Below are 27,972 nucleotides of genomic sequence, written 5' to 3' on the forward strand. Positions count from 1 at the left end.
ACTAACAGAGAATAAGGCCCTCTGCTCCCAGCCTGAGTAAATAGGCTGTAGGAAAGAATCAGTGGATGCCAGATCAGTTACTGCTGATCTGTGAATCCTGCAGGCTGATCCTCCTAGTCATGGAGCTAAAATCTCCACTCCCACTTCTCCTTTAGCTTCCAAAATCTGCCTGGAACATTTCTTCATCCCTGTTGCCTTTCCTCTGAAGAATGAGCCTGTACAGAATGGGGCTTCATGGGATACAGGCATTGTAAACCCTTTGAGTGGGCACCGCGCTCTCTGTGCTCCACTTCCATATGGTTGTGTTGAAGTCACCGGAGTGATGCGATTTATGCCTGAGCGGGATATGGCTGAGGATTTGCTGGTTAGTGCAGGATGCTTAGGCCATGTAGTCAAATGTGCACAGTGCCCCACATTTTGGTAGGGAGTCTGGCTGGACAAAGGGCTGAAGGGCACAAGGATTATTTGTGTTGCTCTGCTTTATGAGCAAGGGATTGTTTCAATCTGTTGCAATCTTTACCTTCTGTCCCCCATTCCAGTCCCCACACTCTGGGGAGAATATGCCGGATATTAGCAGTGATCATTACCTCCTATTATCCTGTATCATGATACCTTGTTCAGCTAAGAAATGAGCCCTTCTGTGTAATGAACTCCATAGGGCCTTGGGGAAATAGTAGGGGAAACTGGCTTATGTCACTCAGGTAACAGGAGTATGCACTAAGGAAGCATTGTTGTTTTGCAGGAATAATTGGATCGAGCAGCCTGGAGACCATGGAGGGGGATTGTCTGAGCTGCATGAAGTACCTGATGTTTGTTTTCAATTTCTTCATATTTGTAAGTGTTCTGGAAATCTCTACCCCTGCGTGCTCTCTGTCTCCCACTGCACCCCATCTCTAAGTTTCTGTCAGTCTCTAACTCCTTGGTGTTCCCCTTAGATGAGCTGACAGGATCTGCTGTGCTTTGGCAAAGTTGCCATGATGCAGAAAGATCCCTTCAGCTTTGTATTAACCCTGACTTAAAAGTGTACAGCTCCAGGTTCAGCTAGCCAGCGCAGAGTTTGACTCAGCTGGCAGTGAGCCCATGGAGAGGATACAACTGCTAGCAGCTAACAAGGCCGATGTTTGTAGCACCTAAGGAATAAGGTTCTAGTCCAGGCTGGTGTAATCACTGGCTGTTTCTTCCCATGTAGGGGAAGCACAATAGCTGTTGAGGGAGGGATTTCTTTCCCTTCCCCGCTGGAACCCTCTCCTGTACATCTAGGGAGTCAGGCTCTGCACAGAGATGAGGACTTGGGTGTGTGACTTTAGGCAGGGAATATACAGCTGGCACAGGTGACATGGTAATCTTAAGAAACAAAGACGCTGCTTGCTGTACATGTCCCCAGTAATGGGAAAATGAGGGGAAAGAGCTGTGGAGACTGCACTGTTCGTAAGCAGAGTTACATGCTTTACAGAGAACGTTTGCTGTGGAGCAAGAGCACTCAAAGGGAACTTCTTTGGACAAAATCTGCTGAAGAATCCAGTCTATCATCGGACTATTAACTCTCTGCTCTTCTCCTCTCCTCTCTCTCCCATGGTAGCTGGGAGGGGCCTGCCTGCTGGGCATTGGGATCTGGGTCATTGTAGATCCTACAGGATTTCGAGAGATTGTGGCTGCCAACCCTCTGCTCTTCACGGGGGCGTACATCATGCTGGCCATGGGAGCAATGCTGTTCCTGCTGGGCTTTCTCGGCTGCTGTGGTGCTGTCCGTGAGAACAAATGCCTCCTGCTTTTTGTAAGTGTCCCAGCATTTCCTCTGTCATTCTAGTGTCCTCGGAGAGCATGGGCTATGGTGTTTTGTTGGGGAGAGTTATCGTGTGATACTGGATCCATGTGACCATGTCTCATTGCAGCCTTTCTTCTGTTACATAGTTAGTAGTGTTTAAAGCACTTTAGTATACAGTCAGAAATGCAGACAGCTTGATTCTCCCCTGCACCCAGTCTCTGTGTGGGCCTAGTGGAAATGGGGGCCTGACTCTCTGTTGCCCAACTCTGGCATAAGTTAAAGGTGCAGGGGCCAGTTTTAACTTCTGTCACTGACGCACAGTCCCTCAAGAACCTTATGCTAGTCGCGAATCGGGTGTAGTGGAGTCTCACTCTACCACAGCCCTCCCTTTCCTTGCAACACCCTCTTCCTTCCTTTCCCCAGAAGGGAAGTACAGGAGATGGGGAGATGCCTCTGCCACTTTGTGCCAGCAGAGATTTTCCCTGTCCACAGGGGGAATTCTCCCATGTGAATCACTAAATGCCACATGACAAAATCCCAAATCTTCCGAGTGGAGGAGGAAGTCCTGTCACCACTATCACAAAAGGAAATAAGCAAAATTAGTTGTTAGTCATTTAGAACATGGCTATCTCTGGGGTTTGTTAGACTTGGGCATCGTCGGACCTGCAGGGGCAGTAAGTTCCAAAGAGCAGGGCCCCCAGCTGAGAAAGCAGTTCTGCCTGTTCCAGTGCATTCTGCTCCAGTGACCATCAGCAAGAGCATCCCTGCTAATCTTAATTGCTGTGATAGGATGTGAGGTAAAAAGCAGGCTTTCTAATAAACAGGTTCCACACTTTAATGATTGTCCCCAACACCTTAAATTGCACCTGGCAGCAAGCAGGGAGTGTGGACTGGAGTTTTGTGCGTATAGCATCAGGCCCAACTGAGGGCGCATGTCATTTTACACTTGTGTGTTAAGGACATATGCCTGTTTATCCTGAATGCACATTCATATTGTACCAAAACTGTGACCACCGAGCACTTTTAAGACCACTATGATCTCTCAGAACTTCATGGCAGCAGCAGAGGAAGAAGTCTAATCTTCCAACACCTACCGCTTGAGCTAGAGGAGAATCTCCTTCAGCTTTCTACAGTAATAGGGCCCATCACACACCGCTGAGGAGTTTTGATTCCTTCTAGCAGAAGGCCGTAGTGTGAGCACAGCCTTATACGAGCCAAATCATTGCAACACATACTCATGCACGTAGAACCACAGATTGCCCCCGCCCATTCCCTTCTGATGTAGAACATGAACATTTTCCTTACTCTGGGCATAGGAATCATTAAGCAGCCCTTACCAGTATTTTACAAGCCATGTAAGTAGATACTGGGCAAGTCATGAACTTGTGGGTAGATTTCCTACTGGGCCATTTCAAATAAAGAGAACGTGCAGAGTAGAGTATCTTAACAGGGTCCTATCAGTTGGTATAAACCTCCCAGCTCAGATCTGCTTGGTGGACTTTCCATTGCATCTTTAGATGGGTAGCTGATCCTATATACATCCTTCTCCACTTCTTACTAGTCCCAGATTTAAAAGTTTCATTGACCAATTTTCCCTTGAATTACAGGGTTAAACCTTAAACTCTGTGTGGGCATCATGCACTGTTTAGAAACTCTTAACCACTAAAATAACCATTTTTGACTTCTGCCGCAAGAACTGATCCTGCAGGGTTTCCTGCCATTATCTCTTACTGGAAAACATTCCCAGTTACGTGACTGAACACAGAGCTCTGTTGTTTTGTTTCTTGTTTTTATCAAGTACAAACTTCTGTTTCTCCCTCAGAGTTTGTTGGTTGTTTTTAAACCTTGGTTTTTCAGTGTGTTATGTAATCATATCTTACTCACAGAGCCTTGCAAAAGCACCAGCAGCTGCTGCCCCACAGCACAATTTACCAGAACACGAACATTAAACTGGCTGAAGGAGAAGCTGGCAGTATCCCTGGAGATCTGACAGACTCCACTGAGCTAAATTCTCCTTTCCTTTCCTTCCCCACCCCTTCCCAAATTCCTCCTTTGATGATAGCACATGCTTCCCTTCTGGGAGTCAACTGGTTTGAGCCTTCCCTCACTCACCCCTGGGGAAGACCAGGAATAAATCCATTGAAGTCAATGGTGCAACACCAGTATGAACTTGATGTAATGGAGTGGAGAATCAGGCCCCATAAGTATGAGACTAATTGAAATCCAGTCCTTATGAGAGTTAGAACTTCAGTCATGTGAGGAGATATCTTGGGCTATTTTTTGGTATATGAATGGTGCAATCTCTCTTTAATTTAGGACTTCCAGGCTGACCTCAGTGGAGTTGCACCAAGCCTGAATATTGTCTCTAGTGTTCTAGTTATATTGCAGTGCAGGCAATTTCATGGTTATTACTTTTCTGCTTCTCAAAGATAGTTCTAAGCCCGGCTGCTTTATTTATTTACTTTTATTATTATTTTATTTTACACTGGGAATCTGAAAAATAAATGGGGTGAAAGTAACATAGGGCTATGCAGCAGGGATAGTTAAGTGTAACCATCTAGTGAGGAATTAGCATGCTCCCTTGTTCAAGGCAATCCAGGATGTTTTGGTAGCAAAGTCAAATTGCTGTTTAAGAGGATGTGGTGACGTCCCATTCCCTATTATCCCAAGTCCACTGGCAATAAAACACCTGTTTAAGTGGGTATGGTGAGGTCCATATGGTATCAGATGCATTCCCAGCATGTACTTTGTTACAGACCACACCAGATGCACTTGGAAAATTTGAAAGTGTGGGAACCAAGAGTCTGGAGGGAGTTAGGCTTTAGTTGATGGAAATGCAAATAATCTGTAAATTTTTCCTTGTGAGGCTGGAATATCCATGCAGGAGTTGGGGAGTGGTGTGGTTCCCAAGGTAGTAGGATCGGGGGAAGGTGCTTGATAAAATCAAGTCCATGTACAAGTTGTTCAAAAATTGATGAGTCAGAGCTGCCTGAGAGAGATTTCACACTGATACATAATGCATGTCTGAAGCTTTTAGCTCAAATGTACACAGGAGGCAAGAGGGTCACAGAGACAAGGACAAGTAAGGGAGATGCTTCTGCAGACAGGTTCTAGATTCTGGCCATTGTTTTTGCAGAACCTTTTGTTTTTTTTGGTGCTGTTCTATTTTGGTAAGAAACCTCACTGTTGTATTCAACCTGTTGCCGCAAGCACCAGGCTGCCAAGTGCTTCCGGCCACCTCAGGCTATCCCAGCATTGGACACACAAAGCAGCACGCTCAGGCCTTTTGCACATTAGAAACAAACTAATTGGTGGAATGTCCTAGAGCTCTTAGCTACTGCTGCCCAAACTTCTCAGAGAGAATGTGTGTCTTACACAAGCACATGAACACACTTCAATTTTTTATGATTTTTTTTTTTTTTTGCTTGTGAATAACATTTCCCCATTGGTCCAAATTCAGCCCTGGCATAAGTGGTGCAACTTCTGTTCACTCCAGCTGGGTGGATTTAGCAAAATGTGGGTATGTATACATGCATAATTTTTAAGAAAGGGAAGAATGATATATCATCAGTCCCTCTTTCTCTCTGCTCCTGCTCCCAGCCCCTGAAATTGTCACCCTGAGGTTTGTGTCCTTTGAGAGAGAGTTGCTTTCTCTTTCAGGTGACTGGGGACTGTATTGCTGAAATTCTGGCAGAGCTAAAATGTCAACTGGCAGTTGAGATGCAGTGATAAGAGATTCAAACATGCCAATATGTCAAAATCAAAAGTGTTTATGGAAACGTATGACTTTAATTGGGAAGATTTCTCAGGTGGGATTTCTGGTCAAAACAAGATAGAGACTCACCACAGAATAGCCAACAACAAGCTGGCTTGGGTGGTCATCTGGGATGTAAATCATGCAGAGCAGGGATTTGAACCGGAGACTCCCACTGGGCTATGGGTTGTTCTGGGGTGAGTGGAGTGGCTGTTCTCTCTTAGTTTTAACACACAAATATTTAAAAAACTCTCCTTTTTGTTCTGATGCGAACAAAAACAAAATTCAAAACCTCAATTTTTTTTGCAAAATAGAATTCTTGTTTTCTTCCCCTAACAATCACTGTTGACATTTTTACAGTGAATATGGAAAGTCCAAGAGGTCTGCACTGTTCAAGTGCAAGCCAGTTTGGGGATGATAACTGATGCATTACGATCGCTTAGATAATCTATGAGCAGCTGCACCATTGCTATGCTGGCCCTGCATTAGTGTTTGGGTGAAAGTGTATCTGCCAGTAATCAATAAACGAACATGTAATTAATCCAACAACTCTGCTAATCACTGATCACCTTAGACGAAAAACATTGGAGATCCTTTGATGGATGGTGCTGTAGATTTGCATAGTATCTTTCATTCAAATCACTACCTCTCTGCCCTCCTCTTGTGAAACTAAAAATAGAAGCAATTTTTGAATGGGGGGAGTGAGCCATTTAGCAGTCTAAGGCAATGAGAACAGATTATAGTTCAATGGGCCAGTGGGTCAACGAACAGGAACTATTAAATTTAAAGCCCTGCTCCTCTAATCACTCCTGTTCTGTCATCTGACTCCAGGAGCTGTTTCTTTTGCTTCCCACTCAGGAGCAGGAAGGGAGATTTGAAAGGGCAGTGGATACAGCCCTCTAATAGGAAAAAGCATCTACAGCTTTAATAATTGACACAAAAAAAAGGTATCCTGTCCATTCCAAGGAGGGAGTTTGAATTCTCTTTCTATTGCTGAAAACTGTTGCTAAATCACAGGCAATATGTTCCAGACATCATTCATAACACATGGTCTAGGGATCAGAAAAATCCTTCTGGCCCCATCCAACTTACTGCTGTGTCAGAAAGGCCCTCACTGCTCTCCTTCCACAGAAACAATTCCAGGTGTATCTTGAGTTCATTTCTAGTTCTTGCTTAAGCCACCTGCATCAGTAACTTGTTCCATATGTTTATTATTCTCTGTGTCATGCAGTCCTGCCTGTGTCCTCTATTTACTCCTCATTTCCCCATATCAGGCCAATCCTAAATCATTACTGAGTTCTCACTCCAGTATTGAGAGCATCCTGAGGTTCTTAAATCTTGAAGGAATTACATTTATACTCCCTTTAAGGATGGAGCCATGTAAAGGGGCCATATTGTAATGAAAATCAGGCCTTCAAGTCTTTGAATCCTGTTCTCCTTCACGGTTATGGTTGTGTTTGCGAGTTAGGGCTGCGGGATTTAGCCTACTTAGGACTGGCCTTTCTACAGCATTTGTACAACTTTATATCAGTTTAGAAATCAATGTTGTTAAAGTGGTTCAACCCCTTAGTGTGGAAATAGTTCTAGCACTACAAAGATGCTCATATCAGCCTATATAAGTACCCCTACATTTACAGGAATAAGCTGAGCCATGTAAACACTTTTATACTGGTATAACTTCATCTGCACTAGGGAGTTGTACTGCTTTAATGATATCAGTTCCTAAACCAATACAGTTGCTGTTGTACAAATTCTGTGTGTAGACCAGCCTTAGACTGTCCCTAGTTTATGCCCTTTCACTGACCCACACACACACACACTCACTCTCTCTAAAAAAAAAAAAAAAAAAAGCTTCATTCTCCATTTTTTCCATTGCTTTGGTGATTCTGAAAACCTTTGTTCTTACTGTTTGTGACATATACCTAATGGCCGTCTGCCTCTTTTCTTTTTCTTCCAGTTCTTCATGTTTATTTTGTTAATCTTCCTGGCAGAGCTCTCAGCTGCAATCCTGGCTTTTATCTTCAGAGAACATGTAAGTACTATGTTGTGGACATGATGGAAGCACTCTGAGCCCCTGTGGGGTTTTGCTCAGGTGGAGCTCAGCTTCAGTTGGTGGTTTGTGTGTCTGCTGAGCAAGTGTTTGTTTAGAATATCATCCAACCAGACATGTTATTACCCTTGGCCTGAAGAATTTCCAGCCAGTGAATATAAACTAACCTAACTTGTGCTAGGTAGCTGGTTTATATACCTAAGAGAGATGCTGTGAGATACATAGGAGAACGGCTGAATTTTTCAGAGTCCAGATTCATGTGCAGGGACATCACTGTATCAGAAGTTACAAATATCCTTAAAAGTTAAAAATATCCTTAGATATTTTTAAGGTCAGGCTTGACAAAGCCCTGGCTGGGATGATTTAGTTGGGGATTGGTCCTGCTTTGAGCAGGGAGTTGGACTAGATCACCTCCTGATATCCCTTCCAACCCTGATATTCTATGATTCTATGATTCTAAGTTCATTTTGAGCCTGGGCATCAAAGTTTGGATTTCACTTCAGAGTTGTACACTTACTACTGAGCTGAGAAGTGACATTTTCCCAGATGCTACCTGAGGGAACAAGTAGAGCCCACAGAGTTATTAGTCATCTCTTCTCTCCCTGTTGTCACCATCTTGGATTCGACACTCAGGGGGCAAGAGCCCAAATAAACACACCAACTGAAAAGTGTGGGTGAAGCATAGGTGGAGAATTTGGAGTGTGTGGGAGTGTAGTTGAGTGTGGGAGCCCATCAAACTGCGTTGTCATTAGCTATCCTAGAATAACGATGCTATTTTAATATTTGTACCATATTTTGTTGTTTTAATTGTGCGGTGCACCTAGTGTGGCAGGTGGGCCCTATGGAATCTAAGTAAACAAATCCCAAATAGAACTAAGTCTGACCCTCAGTTGTAAGAACTGCTGCTGCAGTATATACTCCATCAGTGGGGAGGAGGCTGCCTTTCTTGCGTGCTCGAATGTGTAATCCATGGATTGGAAGGAGGCATATAATCTCTAGCCCTCCTGATCAGAAAGGCAAAGCACCAAGTTGAGGATGACCTTCAAGGAGTGTTATGAGAATCAGTTAGATAACGTAATTTCATTTCTTATTATATTTCCTATATAAATGTTTCAGTATATTGTATATTTACAAAAGAAGACAGGGAGCTTAGGGTGTATGTAAGGGGACCTAAAATCTAGAAGGTAATCAGATACCATGGTGATCACAGTGGTATAGTATGTGCTTGGAAGAATTTGGATTAATTGAAAACCCAGAATCCTCTCTCTAGGCTTGTGATGGGGTGGGACTCACCACTCTGGCGCCTCCCTGCTGGTTGTCATGGGAATTAGCTCTGCCCATCAGGGTGCCCTCCTCTGGTAGTGCCTCGCCACTGTCACTTTCATTCCAGGACCCACACTACTCCCAGGACTGCAGCATCCTCTTCAGTGACACTGCCCTCCAGCTGTGCCCCACTCTGTGTTCTCTCCCCCCGGGGGACTTGTATTCTCCATCCAGCCACTATCTCAGTGGCAATTACAGTTCTTTGTCCCAGGGCCACTTCCCATGTGGCTCCAGCATCCTTTTCTGCCCTTATCTCAGGGCCTCAGCCTGCAGGCCTTGGCAGCCTTCCAAGAGATCTCTCTAGCTCCCCTGGTCCCTGCTTGTAGCACTGAATTGTCCCAGGGGCTGGGTCTCCTTACTCCTGCTAGGAGACTGGTTTTCTCTGCTCAAACTCCAGTCAGCTACTGAACTCTGTTCTGCCCTGCAGCCCTTCTTATATGAGCCTGCCATGCCATGATTGGCTACTCCTCTCAGCCCCTTTCTAATTGGCTGCCTATTGTGAATATTCCTTGCGAAAAAAACCTCTAGTTTATCCAGAGAGCTAGTTGCTCATCCCTGTAGAAAGAAGTGACCCATGGAACTACAGCAGCATAGTGACTAGTTAAAGGGGATGCAGCGACCCATGGCTGCTATTCATAGGGTCCTTGGGCTGGGACCAGAGTAGTGGGTTGGATTGGGTCCCCCACCCCCTCACACACCCCCAAGCCACTAGGGAAGTGGCTTAAGCCCTGAGGAAGGGAGTTGAGAAGGTCCAGAGAAGGGGCTGCATATTGAATTGTGAAACACTCCCAGAAGGAGATCAGATGGTTTAGTGGCCGAGCTGGAGAGCTGGGGTCAGTGAAAGGCCCAGAGTAAATGAAGACAGTGTCTCCAGGGAGGAAGCCCTGTAGGTAGGGCCCCATACCAGGGCTGGGACAATTTAAAGATTGAGCCCAGGAGGGCTACAGAGATAGGGGTACTGAAATAGGCCCCAGCTGGATTGTATGCCCTGGGAGGGGTCTGTTTTGTTTCACATACAGGCTGTGTGTGAGAGACTTTGGGTGGGGGGGCTGAGTCATTGAAAACCCACCTGAGAAACCACCAACGGAGGTCACCGCAGACTCAGAAAGTGCAGGCATACACATCTGGCCAGCAGGCACTCGTGAGAGGTGGGTGCCATCCCATTACAGGATGTCTAATTTAAAATCCTTACGGCAATAAGGGAAGGGAGCTCCGAAAATTATCTTTCATTTTCCATTGTGACTGTAAATACAATGATACATCTGTCTGTGTAACTGCTGCCATTGGGGTGCCCCCTCCACACCCACAAAATGCCTGACCCTGATGAGGAGGAGAAAGAATAGGACTAGAGAGGGTATGTTCAGCAAGATCCTGCAAGCCAATGCTGTATTGGACTGTGAACAAGAGGGCCTGGAGGGTCAATATTGCAGAGAGTATGGAGAAGGAAAGAGCAGACAGAAGAGAGAATCCCAGCAGGAGAGGGAAATGCACCAGGACATAATGAGGCTTCTTTTAGGCAGCAAACACAGATGCTGCAGGCTCTGATTGACTTACAGGTCCAGCAATCATGTGCTTGCCTCCCTTTGTCATGACTGGAGAACTCCGTACTAGCACCTCTCTCTATATCCCCCAACGTTCCACCTGGCAAGAGGGGCTGCATCCCTACCCCTGCCACTCCAAGCTGGGGGACAGTAAGGGCAACTGCAGCTTCACATACACTGACCTGTGAGAGCCACGGTTGGTGTATGTGTAGCCAAAATGGACTGAAATGGCCAGGAATGTTTTCTACCTTTCTAATTGTAAAGTTCTGTTCCATTAATTTATTTTTTAGAGTTTGTATTGTACTTGTTTTTTAATTGCACATGATTGTTGCACTGTTTTTGGTACACAATACATTTCTATTTTATTTCAATCTTATGAATACATTCATGTTTATTACATCACAACATATACTGCAGAATGCCTGGTGCTACTCAAAGCACCCAGTACTTGTAATTGTACAGGACCACAGAACTCATAAGTTCAGTGAAAAGCACAGTGTAGTAATTATAAATGTACAGCAAGCACCGCATAACCCATAAGTGCATTTAAAGACTGTTATATTCATAAATGTACACGAAGCATTACACAATAACAGCTGCCAAAACTTCAGGGCCAGGTAGGGCACAGTCCACCACACCACATTACTGTGGATGATCATTAAAGTGCTCTTGCAAGGCATCCGTCTGCACGCTGAGCTCTTCTACTCACCTTTTTGTCTGGCTCTTTAAACTCAGCAGACAGCCATTCCACCTTCACCCCAGCAGCAACTTTCCCCCCTTTATCTACAGATACTGTGTAGGGAACAACCACTGGGATATTTTTCTCACTGAGATTGAATCTTGTGAGTAAACCACACCAGTGTCTCTTCAATCTATCAGAAGCAGATTCAGCTGTCATTCTGCACCCTGCTGAGTGGGTAGTTGAACCTTTCCTTGGTACTGTCCAGGTGGCCAGTGTATGACTTCACAAGCCTGGAATGCAAGAGGTAGGCGGGGTAGCATTTCAGCATCACAAAATCGCAATCCACCAATCATGAAAGAATATCCCTGCTTGCAGCTTTCCCAAACAGTCCTCTGTTCCTGATGATGCAAACGTCTTGCACTTTCCCTGACCAGCCCACACTGATATCTGTGCAATGTTCCTGATGATTAACCAATGCTTGCATAACTATAGAAAAGTAGCCCTTTCTACTGATGTACTGTGGCAAGCTGGGTAGGTGCGAAAATACGGATGGGTGCGCCGTCTATCACCCTGCCACACTTCAGGAACCTCATTGCTACAAATTCATCCACTATGTCCTGCACATTGGCCAAGAGTCACAGTCCTGCATAGCAGGAGACGATTAATGGCCTAAACATTTGCATGACAACGGTCCCCACTGTGGATTTTCCAACTCCAAAATGATTTCCCAGCAACCAGGCATTGCAGGTTTCCACAGTGTGGTCACCACTCGCTTCTCCACTGTCAGTGCAACTCTCAGTCTGGTGTCCATACACTAGAGTGCTAGGGTGAGCTTGGCACATGGATCTAGGAATGTGGCCTGTTGCCTATGAAAGTTCTGCAGCCACTACTCATTGTCCAAACCCGCATTATGATGCGATCCCACCAGTCACTGCTCATTTCTCAGACCCAGCAGCTATGCTCCATCATCTGCAGCTGTTCCATGAACTCCACCACCATCCTTGAATGGTTGTGGTGGTTTTTTGCTATGTCCTCAGAAAAATAGCCATGCCCCTATTGCTGAGGTTCTTCCTGCAGCTCTGCAACTACTGGAGGATTGTTCATCCTGTGTTTGCAACATTCATGACAATAGTGCTGAGCTGGGTGAGCTTCTTGCTTCTGTCAGAGATGATGGACAGTGAGAAGTGCCACGCAGGTTTGTGGGATCTTAAAAAAGGTGTGAAAATTATGAGATAAGAATGACATGGGATTGAGAAAGTTGCGTTGTTTGGAGCTTGACCCCTTGTGTCCAGTGACCCCTGCACAACTCATTTCTGCCCCCCCCCCCCCATGCATTGCCTAAATTTCTACAAAAGACAGTGTACCATAGGAGGTGGATGGCACAATGGGATGCCTACCTGTGGTGCACCATGCTGTGCATCAACACAGGCGCTCCTAGGGAGTATATGCAGCGCCAACGCAAGAAGCTGAGTGTGCGTGCACACAAGTGATCTACTAACTGCAGCAGCTTTATGCCTACATACCTTATATCGATCAGTTTGTCGTGTAGACAGAGTCTAAGGCTCGTCACAACTTAGCCTCTCCCTCGTTGTCTCTGGTGCTTCTTGTTGCTTTGCCCCCTGCCTACGTGTGATTGTAGTCTCCTTTACCCATTTGTCTCTCTAGGAGCCTTTGCATTTCCTTTCTTGTCTCCCTTGTGAATTAGTCCATAAAGGCAAAATCCTGTACCCCTTCAAGTCCCTCTTCAGATCAAGACTCACTGTAATGACCACAAGAAGCTGCCAACTAATAGTGAATAGCAGGCGGCTACTGGTGACTTCTTGTATTTATCTTATTTATTTGGCCTGTGCAGACTCATATTGTTGTTGGTGGTTTCTCATCTTCCTTCCCATTTCCCTTCCAGTTGTTTGTTACAACTATTTATTGTGTCTTGTCTGAGACTATAAGCCCGTTGTGGGCAGGGACCTTCTTTTACTCTGTCAACGCAGCACCTGTCATAGTGAGGCCCAATCCTGACTGGGGCCTCTGGGCACTAGTGCAATGGACATGTTAATAAAAATAATGTGTAAATTTGTCATAGCTCATACACTGAGTGTTGCAGAAACACGTGGGTGAGCAAGTATAGAAGGACCTTGTAATAAGGCAGATTTGATTTACTCCAGCCAGGCTACACTGTTGTTTGTATAACAGTTTTATAAACCCAGGAGAGAGGAAATAGTTGGAAAGCTGATAGCAAAATAATACTATATTTGTACAGTAGGATGGTCTGTAGGGATAGAGGGGAAGACTTTTTTTTGTTTTTGTTATAAGCGGGTGGTCTTTGTATCCTTGCTTCACAATTAAGCAGTAGGGAAAGAACAGTGCTTTGTAAACAATGGGGTTGCTCCATTCCGAATGAGAGTGAGACTGTGCCTTAGTGGGAATAGTTGCAGCTCTGTAAATAGAGGTTACAGCATGGGGGGTCTAGGATGGTCTGGTCAGTGGAGCTCTTGCGTTAAGAGTTCTTGAGAGGATTGCTCCAGCAAAGCACAAGAAGTGGGCCTCACACATAGAAGTGCTGCCCTTCCCCCCACACACACTGCTCTGCAGATTCAGGTATTTCTACACCAGGTTTATCTTTATAGGGGACAGATAACTAAACGTTAATGAATAGGCTCTTGGGGTACGAGGAGACAGCTTGTGGTGACTGACTGCACCTAGTTCTGGAACAGAGGCTAGGTAAACATATGGACCTGATGCTCCTTTCACTTACACCAGTATAATTCTGTTACGTCAGTGGAGTTTAGTCCCAATTTACAGGGGGTTAGTGAGAGAAGAATCAGGCCCAGTGGGGGTATGATCCAGCTGTCCTCATGCAGGAAAAGCTCCCACTAACCTCAGCGTGAGTTCCATGACTGCAGGAGCAGATTCTTAGCTCTGTTCTCTCTGGCTGTGCATATGTAATTTATTATCGCCAGTGAGAGTCACTGGATGGGAGCAGCCCCCTACTGTGGCTTGTCAGCATGTTTGTATTCCTCTAGGGCTCAACGTGGCCACGTACCAGTGCTTTCAACCCCCAATGAAGCCATCGGAAGTTGAGGATACTCACTACCTTGCAAGATCAGCCCATTAGCTGGTTATTTCAGATAGAGTTGGTTTTGAATTGGGTTATTGTGTTAAAATCTGTCTATGAAGTAACAAGAACCAGATGAAACCTCCATCAAAATGGCCAGCTGAGGCATGAAAAATCTTTTAGAAAACCTACAGTTTCTAGAGGTGGACATCTCCTACTGCAGCAAGTTAGTGGTTTATGAACAAGAAATTGGGAAGAACTTCAGAAATTCTACCCATTGCCCATTCACAGACACGGAGTCACTGGAGACAGCTGTACATGTGTTAAACTTAGCTTGCAAGGTCTCTTCGTTTGTTCCCTCCTCAGGCTTCTTCTCAAAAAAGCCTATTTTTCTGTTGTACTTTTTTAAACATCCCCACCTTGTGCATTCTGTGGTTTGGGAATTATTTGTGATTCGTTTGGCTTTTGTCTGTGGCAGTGGCTCTTAACCAGGAGTATGTATACCCCTGGGATACGCAGAGGTCTTCCAGGGGTACATCAACTCAACTGGATATTTGCCTAGTTTTACAGCAGGCTACATAGAAAGCACTAGCAAAGTCAGTACAAACTAAAATTTCATATAGACAATCACTTGTTTATCCTGCTCTATACAATGAAATGTATGTACAATATTTACGGTATATTCCAATCATTTTATTTTATAATTATATGGTAAAAATGAGAAAGTAAGCAATTTTTCAGTAGTAGTGTGCTGTGACACTTTTGTATTTTTATGTCTGATTTTGTAAAGCAAGTAGTTTTTAAGTGAGGTGAAACTAGGGGGTATGCAAGACAAATCAGACTCCTGAAAGGGATACAATAGTCTGGAAAGGTTGAGAACCAATGGTCTATGGATTAGCCCAAGGCTGGGTGGCTGGACAGCCTGCCTGCCAGAGGGACAAGGCTTGATCTCTGTTTGAAACTATGTCTGGAAGTAACTATTTGAACCGTTTCTATAAGATGGTGCTCAGACACCTTTTCTCTCTAGTACTGAAGCATGTACAAATGATGGGACAACCCAGACATGGTAGCAGAGATCTAGGAGTGAAGGTCAATGTTGTTAAAATAATTCATTTCAGAGACAAGTGGTTAAAAAGTTATCCTGGTTACTTTCCACACTGCAATGTGGAATGCAGATGCAAGCAAGTGGCTTTTCTTGGAAACTCCTTAAGTTGTGTGATGCTGTTGTAGTCAGCGTTCTACTCTGTATGAACACAGTCTCTAGGTGCATCCAGTGACACAGAAGTAATGGATAGACTCCCAACTGCTCACTTTCCAGACAGAGTGCAATACAACTTTATCTTGTATAGCATCTTGCCTGCAAACTAGCTCCCAGAACGCTCTACTGAGTTAAATAATACAGTTATAGTGTTAAATAATTAATAGCGGAGGGAGGAAAAGAAATGAAGAATCAAAGACGAGGGAGGAAAGAGTTGTTTTCTGCTGAGATTTGAGATGAGATGAAGAGTCAGTGAGGTGGGGAGAGAGGAGGGGGTGTTCCAGATAGCAGGAGTAGCAGAGGAGAAGGCTCTCACCTCACTAGCAATGAGAACTGTGTGAAGTGGACAGAGTGAACTGGGGCTAGAGGAGGAGAGAGGCTAGAGAGAGACATGGTCTGAGAGACAAGAAGGGGAGCTTTGAAGTGGACGCTGAAATGCATGGCAATCAGTCATGAGATTTGTTTCCCTCACCTGTTCCAGGTAGCCTCACGGTTTCCTCGGAGGGTAGTGGGGGAAGGAGGTTTGTGAAGATGCAGCACTCTGTTTCATCTGGGTGCTGGTTATATTACTCCATGCGATGATCAGTTCCTTCTATGAACAATAAATTGAGAGAGAAACACAGCCCAAACCAAAGGTGACTTGTCTTGGGCATAGGACCTGCTTCTTCTTTGCCCCTCTGAGGCCTTGGTGGGAGGAACACTGATGGAATTCTTGTTGTTTTTTTTTTTTTTAAAGACTGGGTTTAGTGTGTTTTGGGTAACAGCTCCACATGGAGCTTCTTTCATTCTCTGCAAGGTGCGTTTGTGTTTAGCGATAATATATTAGCACCCATATTAGAGAGTCAACAAATTCCCTCATTGGGCAAAAAGGCAATGCAGTAGGGACAGTGTGGGCTAGTGGATAAGGCACGCGGCTGGGAGTCAGGATCCCTAGGTTCTATTCCCTGCCACTGTACTGCTGTTTGACCTTGTGCAAGACACTTCAGCTCTTGGTGCCTCAGGTCCCTCAAATTGAAAAATGATGCTTACCTTCCTGTGCAAAGCACCTTGAGCTCCATGGAAGAAAAGCACTATGTAAGAGAGAAATCTTGTTGTTAGGGCCTTTGTTCCATCTGAATAGCTCATGGTATCATACACCGAGGTACAGAAACCTCATTGGCTCCTTTATTAGCCTCAGACAAAGGGGAAAATGAATATGGGGTTGAGAATATCTTGTTGACTTTTATTCTGTTTATTATGTTTTTATGTATTTATTTAAAGAAGAAAGTCACTCATGCAGCCCCATCTTTAACATTTATCTGAACTTCGGACATTTGAGACAAACTACAGTTTAACAGCCACAAAGGGGAATTGCTTATTTTTCTGGAAAACATGCCCCCAGTCTAGCCTTGGGCTTTGTTTTAGGCCAAGCCTCATAAAAATCACACACAAACTCTGAACAATTTCCTCTGGGATCACTCCTGTCAAACTAAAGGTTTCACTTTATATTCAAATGACTCTTTCATTTCAGACCCAGCCAAAGGCAGCCCGTTGGGATTATTACCAACTGTAATATTAGTTTCAAAGTCTGCACTTAAGAAACAGACAAGCCCCAATAAAAAGCTGGTGTTGCTGTCTCCCTAGGATAAGCGCCTGGGTGGGTAAATCATGCAAAAGAAGGGACGGCAAGCAGAGTGCTGAGCATATGGTTTCTGCACCTTCTAACCCAGCCATTCCCAATGTGCTGGTTTCTCAAGGGTGTGTGTGATTGGTGGCACTCAGATTTTCAAAAGCACATAAGTGTCTTAGCCTAAGTCCAGGAGTCAGATTCACAAGAGGGACTTAGATGCTGCAATGTCGAGACCTCTCTCATTTTTTCCTGTTGAAGCTGTTCAAGTAATGCAAATAATTACACAGTAATTGGGACGGGAACTGGAAGCTGGTCCTCACACCTCTTAGATGAAGCCTTAACAACTAGGCTACAGAATCATTCTTTATCTGGCCCAATGAATATTGGTTTATCCACAGAGGAACAGCTTCAACAGGAGAGACTGAGACCTGTGCCAGAGTACCCGGTAGCCCAGTGGTTAGGGGGGCACTCCTAGGAATGGGGGAGACCCAAGTTTAAATCCCTGCTCCACATCAAGTAGAGGGAATGGGGAGTTGAACCTGAGCTTCCCACATCCTGGATGCATGCTCTAACCACAAGGCTAAAGTGTATTGTGGAGGGTGATACCACCACTTCCTCCTCCTCCTGGTTATTTGGTGAGGGTTTAGCTGTGCTGACAGCATGCCTACCAGATCGGGCCCTACAGGCGAGACAGGCGGGGGACACCTAGTTGGTGAATCGTGCTGGAGTTTAGGCATAAGTTAGGCTCCAAGGTGTTGGGCGGTGTCAGGACTGACTGACTGGGCACACGCTCAGCTGCCAAAATTTAGGCACCTTGGAATTTTAATGGCAGAATTGTAGATGCCTATAGAGTTAGGCAGCAGCGGAGCAGGGGTTTTGTGAATGCCCGTGGCACCTCAGTGTTGGACTTTGGTGCCTAAAGTGGCAGTTAGGCAGCAAAGTCCCCCTTGGAATCCCATCTTGTGGAGCCTACAGGTCACAGAAAGTCAATGGGACTCTTAAATTTTAGAAAATGGTACTCAGAGTCAAGTTATATTTTAGTTCATCATTTAGATTTTTAAAACTGGCCTGTACAAAACCTGTCAGGGAACAAAAATAAAAGGGTGAAACTTTGGCCACACTGAAGACAATAGAAAAATTCCCACTGACTTCAGTGGGGTCAGAATTTCACTTAAAGTTTCCATTAAGTTTTGTCATAAAGTTCCAGTGAAACCATTGATTTTTTTTTAAAGAAATGCACACACCCCTACAATGTTTGGAACTTCCACACTGCATCACGTAGAACCTGAAAGCAAACTGACTTGTGCTATTTTTATTTATTATATTTACAATTGCTTGTTTCACGTCCACAGTGCATTTTGACACTGAATAGTGCACAAAACAAAGTGGTCCCTTTCCCAAAGGGCTTACAATCTTGGGCCCTGATCCTGTAGTATATGAGGCGGAGTCAGACAGCTGTACTTATGTGAGCCCTGTTGACATCAGTGGAGCTCTGGGCTGACAGACAGGTCTTGCCTGTGTGGATCACAATGCAGAATTGAGGTTTTAGAGAGAGAGAGAGCGAAGACAAGACTTAATGGTGCAAAAAAGATCCCTTAAAGTTTTTATTATGAAATGACAGCAGGATTATAAAATGCCTCAGAGTTTTCAGTTTAACCAGACTTTTAAAACTTTATTTTTACTGTTCCTCAGAAAAAAGGTGATAACTAAACATAGGATTTGATTGTTTCAAGGTCTCTGTTGTTGTTGTTTGTTTTACAGATACTTTGAGGGAAATTATTATTATAATTTTTCTGTTTTATGATCAACAAAAATAAACCTGATTTTACTAATTTTCATTGCCCAAGCTGAAGGAAATGTAAAAAATAAACATAAATAGTGGAAATGCAAAGTGGATTTTTAAAATTCTTTCTTTCTGGATCATTGTTAGTACAGTAGACAAAGAAATGCGTTTTCTAATATCTACTGTTAAAGTTGACAGTGACCCTTTCCGTTTTATTACCCGGATTTATATCCATCTTTGTTCACAGAAGGTACAATATTAGGGTGTCATTCTGATCTCACTCACACTGGAAAAATCTGGAGTAATTCCACTGAAGAAAAATGGAGAGTTATACTAGTGTAAATGAGAGGAGAATCATGCCTTTCAGATATGAATTTTCCAAGGTCTGGTAGATTTAACTGCTGTGTTTATGTGGCTTTTCAGATCTGTCTTTAGTGTCTTTAGTGTCTCTTTGTTATATGAAGCACTTTTAAATAGCTCCATATATAAAAAAATTAAAAGAGAATGTTAACTTAAAAATATATGTAGAAATCAATTTTTAACTTTTAATTTTAAACAAGTCCAGCTGGTTTTAGCGAACAAGTGCCATTCACCATGGATAATGCTAAGGTGCAGCCAGCATTTTATAGATGTCAGTGTTTCCCCTACATTTTATAAAAGCATGACCACTGACTGTAAAACTGAAGATGCAGAAGAATGCACAACAAAGGGAGCATTGGGTGCAAAATACTCACATGCCAATCAGTATCGTCAGGCATAAAGACCCTTCCACATGCACAACTGTCCAGCCCTTGCACACAACATGCACATAGTGTCATCTAAACCCTGCATGCATAATGGGCTTTCCACACAAACCATGAACTCTTTTCAGGCCTGATCCAGCCACCATGCAGGTCAATGTAAAGAAACCAGATTACTTAATGGGGCATTGCATTAGGCCAGTGGTGGGCAACTTGCGGCCCGCAGGCCTCACGCGGCCCATCAGGGTAATCTGCTGGTGGCCCATGAGACAGTGTTTACATTGACCATCCACATCACCGTTCCCGGCCAATAGGAGCTGCGGGAAGCAGCGTGGGCTGCAGGGACATGCTGGCTGCCACTTCCCGCAGCTCCCAATGGCCGGGAACGGCAAACCGTGACCACTGGGAGCTGCGGGCAGCCATGCCTGTGGACGGTCAATGTAAACACTGTCTCGCGGCCCACCAGCAGATTACCCTGACGGGCCACAGATTGCCCACCACTGCATTAGGCTCTTAATCCCTTGCAGGCTTCATCTTCATACTTGCCTGTAGTTGTGGTTTGAACTGAGGGGCAGATCTGTTACAGCTTGATCCTGCAAGAGCCTGCTGAAAGCTGGTGAGCATTGTTAACTCCCACTGAAGCCAATGGGAGTTGCAGGTGTTCAGCACCTTTACGGAGGTGTTAAGCACCACCACCTCACATTGGGCCCTTAGTTTCTAATTGGGCAGCAGATGCATTGTTCACTGTCAAAGGATGCCAAGCTGATGTCCATGCACCAAAGCAGGGAGTCCCTGGCTTATAAAATAATTTTAGTTTACTCTGTCAGGTGCTAACTGCACAGGATCTCGTATCTACACTTAGATTTGTAATGAATAATAGCATCACCAGAGTACTTTGAATTGAGGTGCTGGCAGTAATTTGTGTTCTGTGTATTTCAGCTGACCAGAGAATACTTCACCAAGGAGCTAAAGAAGCACTATCAGGGGAACAATGAGACTGATGTCTTCTCTTCCACCTGGAACTCGGTTATGATCACAGTAAGCTGATTTGCTCCTGAATCTCCTGGTGGCAGCTAGCTCTGTCACTAATATAAAGGGAAGCATTGCCCCCGTGCTGTAGCCTAAGCTTGTCTGCTGTGAAGCATACATTGCTGCATACAAACCAATCTGGACTGTATTTATCAATTAGGAGTTAGATTAAAATTCTACCAGCAACAACCCCTTGTAAAAGTGATGTAGTATTTGAGCTGCCCGCAGAAGGGGGAGAGTGCAGTATTGGAGACAGTCAGCTAGCTGGATGGTGGTGGGGATGGGCCATCACTGCAGACCCTTTCACCTCTAGGATTCTGCTTCAAATCCAGGTTAGGTCAGCTAGGGCCAAAAGTTGTTACTATCTCATGGTTTTTCAATGGCCCCGGTGAAATGAGTTGGTGGCTGATAGTTTGCAGTGTTGTTGTAGCCATATTGGTCCCAGGATATTAGAGAGACCAGATGGATGAGGTAATATCTTTTATTGGACCAATTTCTATGGGTTTGAGAGAGAAGCTTTTGAGCTGCACAGAGCTCTTCTTCAGGTGGCTTATAGTCTAATTACTAGTATGGAAGTACTGGCCATCTTAATTGGGACAGTAAGCGGGGAAGTCAAGGATTGCTGTAAAGTCTGAATTCCCCTCTCCTTTACTAGAAGTTGTCCCCCACTCTCTTCTCGCTTTGCAGGAAGTAAGAGCTGTGTTTGTGGAAAGTTTGCATTAGTACAACCCATTCTGTGCCTATTCGGCAGATAAATACATGACATCAGTCTCCACAGCTTTCAATTCAGTTTTAAAATGAAAGAAGAGAGCTGCCCTTAATGCTGATTCAGGAATTTAAAGAAGAAGTTTACATTTTATGCATGAAACGTTTAAACTTTTTGCAGCCTGAAAGGTGGTAGATGCAGCAAATCACTTGAGTGCGTGCAGTGGCCCTTCAGTGAATCGTCTAGTGCATTAGAGCTGGCATGGGAGGAAGCAGCAGCATCTTGGATATCAGCCACAGGGAGGACTGGGAAATAAGGAGCCTGGATTGTATTCTGTGCTCTGCTACTGATTCACTCTGTGATCTTGATCATGTAGCTTTGGCTATGATGCAGAGCCCATTGAAGTCAACAGCAAGACTTCCAGCGGGCTTTGGATCAGGCCCTTAATCTCTGTGTCTGTGTCCCCATCTCGGGATAATGATACTTTATAAAGTGGTTTGAGATCAACGGATGAAAGAGGTGCCAGGATAAAAACACAAATGCAGCCACATTGCCCTCACTCTCCCTTCACTGAACACCGACCCTTCACACCCCACAAAATCATGACTTGGAAAGGATTTGTGGTGGTTCCTTTCAGAAGTGACAATATGGAACCTATGGATTTCTGTCCTTCCTGTGTCCCTCCCTAGTTTGGCTGCTGTGGAGTGAATGGGCCAGAAGATTTTGAAACAGCTCCTCATTTTCGACTCCTCCATTCAGAATATGTGGTACCGGAAGCTTGTTGCCGGCGAGAGCTCCAGACCCGGGATGGGGCATTTGTCAGCAAGGAGGACTGCCTCCTGGGGAAAGACACGTACCAGAACCGACAGGTAAGGGGAAATAATCCCGGAGATGACAGGTGCTTCACCCTGAGCTTTAAACAGACAATGGTATGGAAGCTGATGGGGTTTATGGGTCCCTTTCATGGTGACCATAACTCAGATCTTAAACATTCCTAAATACCTAAATAAACAATGCATTTACACTGCCTGCCAGCTCTCGGTATCAGTGTACAGCCTGGGTCTTGTTTTGACAGTGTCCTTTCACTCCATGGGCTTTAAATATACTGCAGCAGCACGACTTTGTGTCATCAATAGCAATTTGCATATTTCCCCAAATCTAATGGATGAAGAGAGTTGGAGTCAAAGGATTATGTAGCTTTTTGTTGCATTTTCCAGCCTTAAATCTGCAGCTGAAACTTGATTCTTGTATTTGATTCTTTCACCTTCTCTCCTTGTTATTGCTATTTACATTGCACAGAGTCTGATGGGTCACAAAACTCAGGAAAGGGCCATTTATGCAGTTATTTGCTTAAAAATAAACCCCAAATCAATGCTCTTGAACATGATGCAGAATCAGGCGTTGCTCTTTTTGCATAGATGGCAAGACACCCAGAAATTAAATACAATCCTAACCTAGATCATTAGTGACTGAGCATCATTGCCATCTGTCAGCTGTTTAGTGACCCAGGTTTGGAATGAGTTTTGTTCCTACCAGGGGAATGCCAACACCACAAAGAAACCATGTCTACAATCAGAACTTATTGTCACTTGTTGGCCCTTTCAACAGAGAGGTGAAGATTGAATGGGCGATGGAGTTTCAAGTGCCCTCTCATCACTGGTGATGGTCCCTCCAATGCAGGAGATAAGCGCATTGGCAGAGTCGGGGGAGAGCAGCTTGCATTGTTGTGCCCTTATCATTCTGGTTCTGGAGATAAACAGACTATTTCACTCTCCCAGGCTCTCAGTCCAGCACTTTCCATCAGCCCAAATTTTAACAAGGACATTCAGTATAATGTCACTTTTTTCTGGCCTACACTTTACTGAGCCTTCTGGTTAGCCAAATCCAGACTCCCTACCCTGTCCCCACCCCTAAAGAAATATGCACCCTACACTTACCCAAAACCATCATGTTTCAAAAAACTTTCAGCAAAACGACTTGTACTTTGGCTGGCTCTTGCTGGTTTTCACCCAGCATCAATGGGACAATTGAACTGTATGAGAGACTGCCGCCACATCTCCCTCTTCTAAGCAGCACTGGTTCCATTTCCAGCACTTGACAGCAGATTGCAGATTAGTTTAGAACCAGTCTGTGAGCTGTTCCCCCGTCTGGGTGAGAGATCGTAGCAGACGCTGCAACGCTGCTTCTGCCAGATCTGATTGCCTCAAGCACACAAGGGAGAGAGAGAAGCAACAAACACTCGAGAGGGGAAAAGACATTAATCTTGACAAACAGGGCTAAAGAGGACAACAAAAATGTCTCTCTTCCTATTGTTGCATTTCGGTTTGTGGTGTCACTGGAGCATATTGAGTCCATACGTTCCCATCTCAATCCTTTGGAAAAGGAGATTCTTGTTACTCTGTGTGTGTTAGTGTAACATGTTGACTGGAGAAAGAGCACATGAGACAACTGTCAGAAATAGTCCTAACCAGTAAAGGAGGAGGGAGGTTCTTTGAATGTTGTTTGAGCTCAAACATTCCTGGACCAAAGTCAAGTTCTTGGCAAGCAGAGCTGCTAGGCGGATGCTGGCCTAGTCTGTGTTGAAAACTTTTCTTGGCATGCTGACCCTGCCGAGCAGCAGGGGCCGTTCAAAGGGCACTATGGGGATAGATGCTAGAGCGAGGGGTGCTGCCACACCCCCTGGTTTGAAGTGGTTTCCATCATATACAGGGCTTACCGTTTGGTTCAATGGCTCTCAGCATCCCCACTATACAAATTGTTTCGGCCTCCCTGGCTACGGGAGACCCTCAGGTCAAAGTTGGAGTTGTGTTTGAATAAGCACCCAAAAGGTTGGATGCTCAGTTCTGTGAGCTGGAAGTCAGACAAGAACTGTTCGTAGCACCTTGTCGGCTCTAGAAAAGTTGGCACCAGTAGCATAATAACTCCTGCACTAGTGTAGCTGCCATAGGTACTAGCTGCAGTGTAAAAATCAGTACAGTCCAGGCTGAGGAAATATAACACAGTGGTAAAAGACCTGAGCCCTGTTTACACTGCCACTTGCACTGCTGCTGATAAACCCGTTCTAATTCTCCCTGTATAGATGCATCTTTTGGCTCCAAGGTCTCTTAACAACTAATGTGTATAGAACGCCATCCAAAGCCCAGTAGGATGGAGTGGTCCAGTGGTTTCCTGACAGTGCCTTGTATTGTCGTATTGCAGAGATCTCATTCTGGGGCTTGCAGAATAGCTCTTTTGGCCAATGTAAGGAAGCACCATTGATGGACTCTGGAGAGAGCCACAGCAGGTGGTAGGCAAGGTCACAACAATATGAGGCCCTTGAGAGTCAGGGATACTGAAACGAGAGGATGGTGGAAGACTTTGTCCCTATCTCCAGAAGGGAGAAAGATCTCTCAGTTAACACACACTAAGTTATTTGCCACTAAAAATGATGTTCCCTGGCCTTTAGCCAAAGGACTTAATAAAGCACTTGAGCCCTTGTAGAGTGCTGTCAGATACAGCAATGCATGAAGACGCGCTCTATAAATGCATGTGTGCACTCCATCCACTGTCCCCAGTCTTTGACTTGCAAGTGTCTTTGCCGAACTATGGCTCATTGCACGGTTTCCCTTGAAAAGGACATGCAGCAGTTTTGCTTGCAATGTGCTCCCCATGGGTGTTTGAGATTTTTTCATTTTTCTTCACCCAGATGACCTTTACATCATCTCATTATTTCAGAAGGTCTGGTTGAGACCAGAATCCATGACATGCTCAGTAAGGCCACTGATTCTTTTTTTCCATTTCTGAAGAAGATAAAAATTAGGTGATTAAAACAGCCCAGGATTCTGTCTGTGTGCGTGCATGGAGAGCGAGGGAGGGTGTACTTGCGGGGATGTGTGGGTGGGTGTACACTGAGAGAGTATGTGTCCATGGATGAGTGCACATGTGAGTGTACATTTGTGTATGTGTTCAGTAGGAGGTATGGACATTTTTACGGAACAGACTCTGATGTCCCTGTTTCTTTTCACACAACCCATTTGCAGAAATTTGCTAGTTTGCTGAAGGATTTTGTGGGCTAGCACAACTGAGATTTGGATAAACTGGTGCCTCCCAGCAGAGTTCTTCTCTCTACTGGAGCTTTTACAGGTGCTTCCCATCGTACTAATAATTAATATGAATGACAATAAATAACTTTTAGGATGATAAGGTTTACTTTACACTTCAGTGTTCCCATTTATGCAAGGATCTCAAAGGTCTTAACAAGCATTAACTCTCTCAGGAGAATGTTAGGTAAGTATGATTTGACCCATGTTACAGATGGGAAAACTAAGGAACAGAGACAGTGACTGGCTCCAGGCTGCTCAGTGAATTATTGTCCAAGCTTGGAATAGAACCCAGGAACCTTGACTCCTGGTCCCCTCCTCTAATCGCTGCTGTAACATGAAACCTCAAGCAAACCAGCCTAAATAATGGAAGCCACCCAGTGTTGTACTATCTGATTTTGTCCATCCTCCCATCTCAACTTGTCCTATCCCCGCTGCAGTGTGAAGGCTTCTCCAGTGCTACTCTTGTCTGCCCTGCTGAAGGTTATGACCAGTGTTGGTTAGCGATGGGTTATGGCTCTGTTAGCCAAGCCCATCTCCCGTCAACTGCAGCCTCAGCCTCCAAGGGCTGTCCTCCCTAAAGGCCCCATGGAGTGGGTCTCTGTTATTCACTGTCTGTTGACTGGAGGTCATGTATCTGGTTTCTGGGTCTGACATGCATCAGGTACACAAACAAGGGTCATAAGCAAATGTCTGTAGAAGAAACGGGGCTGCTGCTTGTCTGTTTTTCACAATGGTTTATTCTTTCCTAGGGCTGTTACACTGTGATCCTGAACTCCTTCGAAACCTATGTGTACCTTGCAGGAGCTCTCACCATTGGCGTCTTGGCTATTGAGGTACCAGAGCTGTTAATGTGCTAAATATGCAGTATCTATACAAGTGCAGCCAGTAGCATGAACAGGAGCTGCACATTCGCCTTTCAACAGGACCCTTCCCCATCAAAATGCAGGGAGATTATAGTTCAGAGTAACTAGTAAGTAAGGGCTGGATTTTCTGTCCGTCTGCATGCAGGGCAGAGAAATCCCTTATCGTACAAGCCTGCACTGCCATCTGGCGTTATGCCTGGTATGAAATTACAGGCCCATAAGAAGCTTTAAGGAATCCAGCATTTTTCCCAGTAGTACCCAGAGGCCCCATTTCAGGCCCGGTTGTGTGTTTCTGCAGCACAGACACATAAAAGAGATGGTCCCTGCCCTTAAAACAAGATGAAATGAGTGAGTGTCACAGACCATTGGAGGAGAGGATAATAGTAACACAACCATGTGGTCCGAGGGGATAACTAGAAGCACATCTTGATTAATATGTTTCAAACTGTGCCTTTTTAAGGGGCATCTGTATAGAGTCTGAAACTATAGTGGCCTGAGATTATGAACATATACAGTATTGCCAACCCCAAATGTTCAAAAATCATGAGAATGGTTTTAAAATCATGTCAAAACAATAGATCTGGGGTTCTTTTTATTTGCCTTCTGCTTTTTGAACCTTTATGGTGAACTGGGGTCACATTTTGAAGCTTTCTCCACAGTCACAAGGGCTAGGAACTTACTTTTTCTTTAGGAATGAAGACAGAAATCATCACCTATCCACTTGACTCCAGGAGCTGGGACTTTAAGGAAAACAATAATGATCATGGGACTCATGACAAAATCATGAGAGTTGGCAACACTGCATATATCTCCATTATAGAAAGCATCCGTATTTGGCATTTTGGGGCTGACATAAGCAGAGCCAGGTTTCCATCAGAAAGTCTCCCCTACTTGAACATGACGCTGCTTTGGGACACTGTCACAGGGGCTCTGGCGTGTGGTTTCCTGATATGCTAGCAATGTGTGTGGGGCTGATGCACTTGGATCTCTAGAGGGGAGTTTCAGAGAGTGAGGGTGGCTTGCCTTCCTGCCGAAGGGAGCAGCAGCTACTGGGACCAGCAAAGCATTCCACCCCCTGGCTGGAGAGTGAGCTCCATGGCAGGCGAGGGTGTAGAGTGGGCCGTGGGAGCCCTGCAGATTAGCAGTGTACCCTACCCAGAACACTTGCAGACAATTTGGAAAGAGCCCAGGTTGGTGTGGTAGCCATCGTCCACGAGGGTGTTTTTGTTGATAGTGGGTGGGAATAGGGTTTAAAGTAATGGGAAGTGTGGAGAAGAGTGCAGCCCCTCCTCTGCTAAAAGCCTTTTCTCTCCCAGGCTTGGGTAAGCAATACCTTGCCTTCTCTTTCACCCTGGCTGGCGTGAGGAGAGCTCCCCCTCCTCATTCAGTCTATATTAAGTCAGGGCAGCCCTAGGCCTCAGTAAGGGTTTTTCACTGTTCTGTAAGATATGGCTGATGGCTGTGTTTTGTTTGTCCTTTTCTTTCTCATCCCTTTCCAGCTGTTTGCCATGATCTTTGCAATGTGTCTCTTTCGAGGGATCCAGTAGGAGATGCCCCCTGAGCAACTGCGATGCTCCTATGTACTTGGAAGAAAGACCGAAAAAAAGAGGGGGGGAAAACTTTATTTTTTTTTTTTTTTACAAAATGGAGACAAAAAAGGGTTGTAATATATGAATGACCAAAAGGATTGTACTTCAGGGGCGGGAACTTTGAGGTGCTGTGCACTACATTAAGC

General features: G+C 44.8%; 1 protein-coding gene across 1 annotated transcript; it reads left to right on the plus strand.

The window, feature by feature from the left end:
• Positions 1–771: 771 nt before the first annotated feature.
• TSPAN18 (tetraspanin 18) lies at positions 772–27,784 on the plus strand. Its single transcript, XM_077820195.1, has 7 exons — positions 772–834; positions 1,580–1,774; positions 7,477–7,551; positions 20,497–20,595; positions 21,982–22,161; positions 26,124–26,207; positions 27,737–27,784. The coding sequence occupies exons 1-7, from the start codon at positions 772–774 to the stop codon at positions 27,782–27,784; spliced, it is 744 nt and encodes a 247-aa protein (XP_077676321.1).
• The last annotated feature ends 188 nt before the right edge of the window (positions 27,785–27,972 follow it).

Source organism: Eretmochelys imbricata, chromosome 6 (genome assembly GCF_965152235.1).
Source record: "Eretmochelys imbricata isolate rEreImb1 chromosome 6, rEreImb1.hap1, whole genome shotgun sequence".
Taxonomy (NCBI): Eukaryota; Metazoa; Chordata; order Testudines; family Cheloniidae; genus Eretmochelys; species Eretmochelys imbricata.

Coding starts and splice junctions, on each gene's coding strand:
- TSPAN18 (XM_077820195.1), top strand. CDS start 772: ATGGAGGGGGATTGTCTGAGCTGCATGAAGTACCTGATGTTTGTTTTC. Junction 22,162..26,123: donor ACACGTACCAGAACCGACAG/GTAAGGGGAAAT, acceptor ATTCTTTCCTAG/GGCTGTTACACTGTGATCCT. Junction 26,208..27,736: donor TTGGCGTCTTGGCTATTGAG/GTACCAGAGCTG, acceptor ATCCCTTTCCAG/CTGTTTGCCATGATCTTTGC.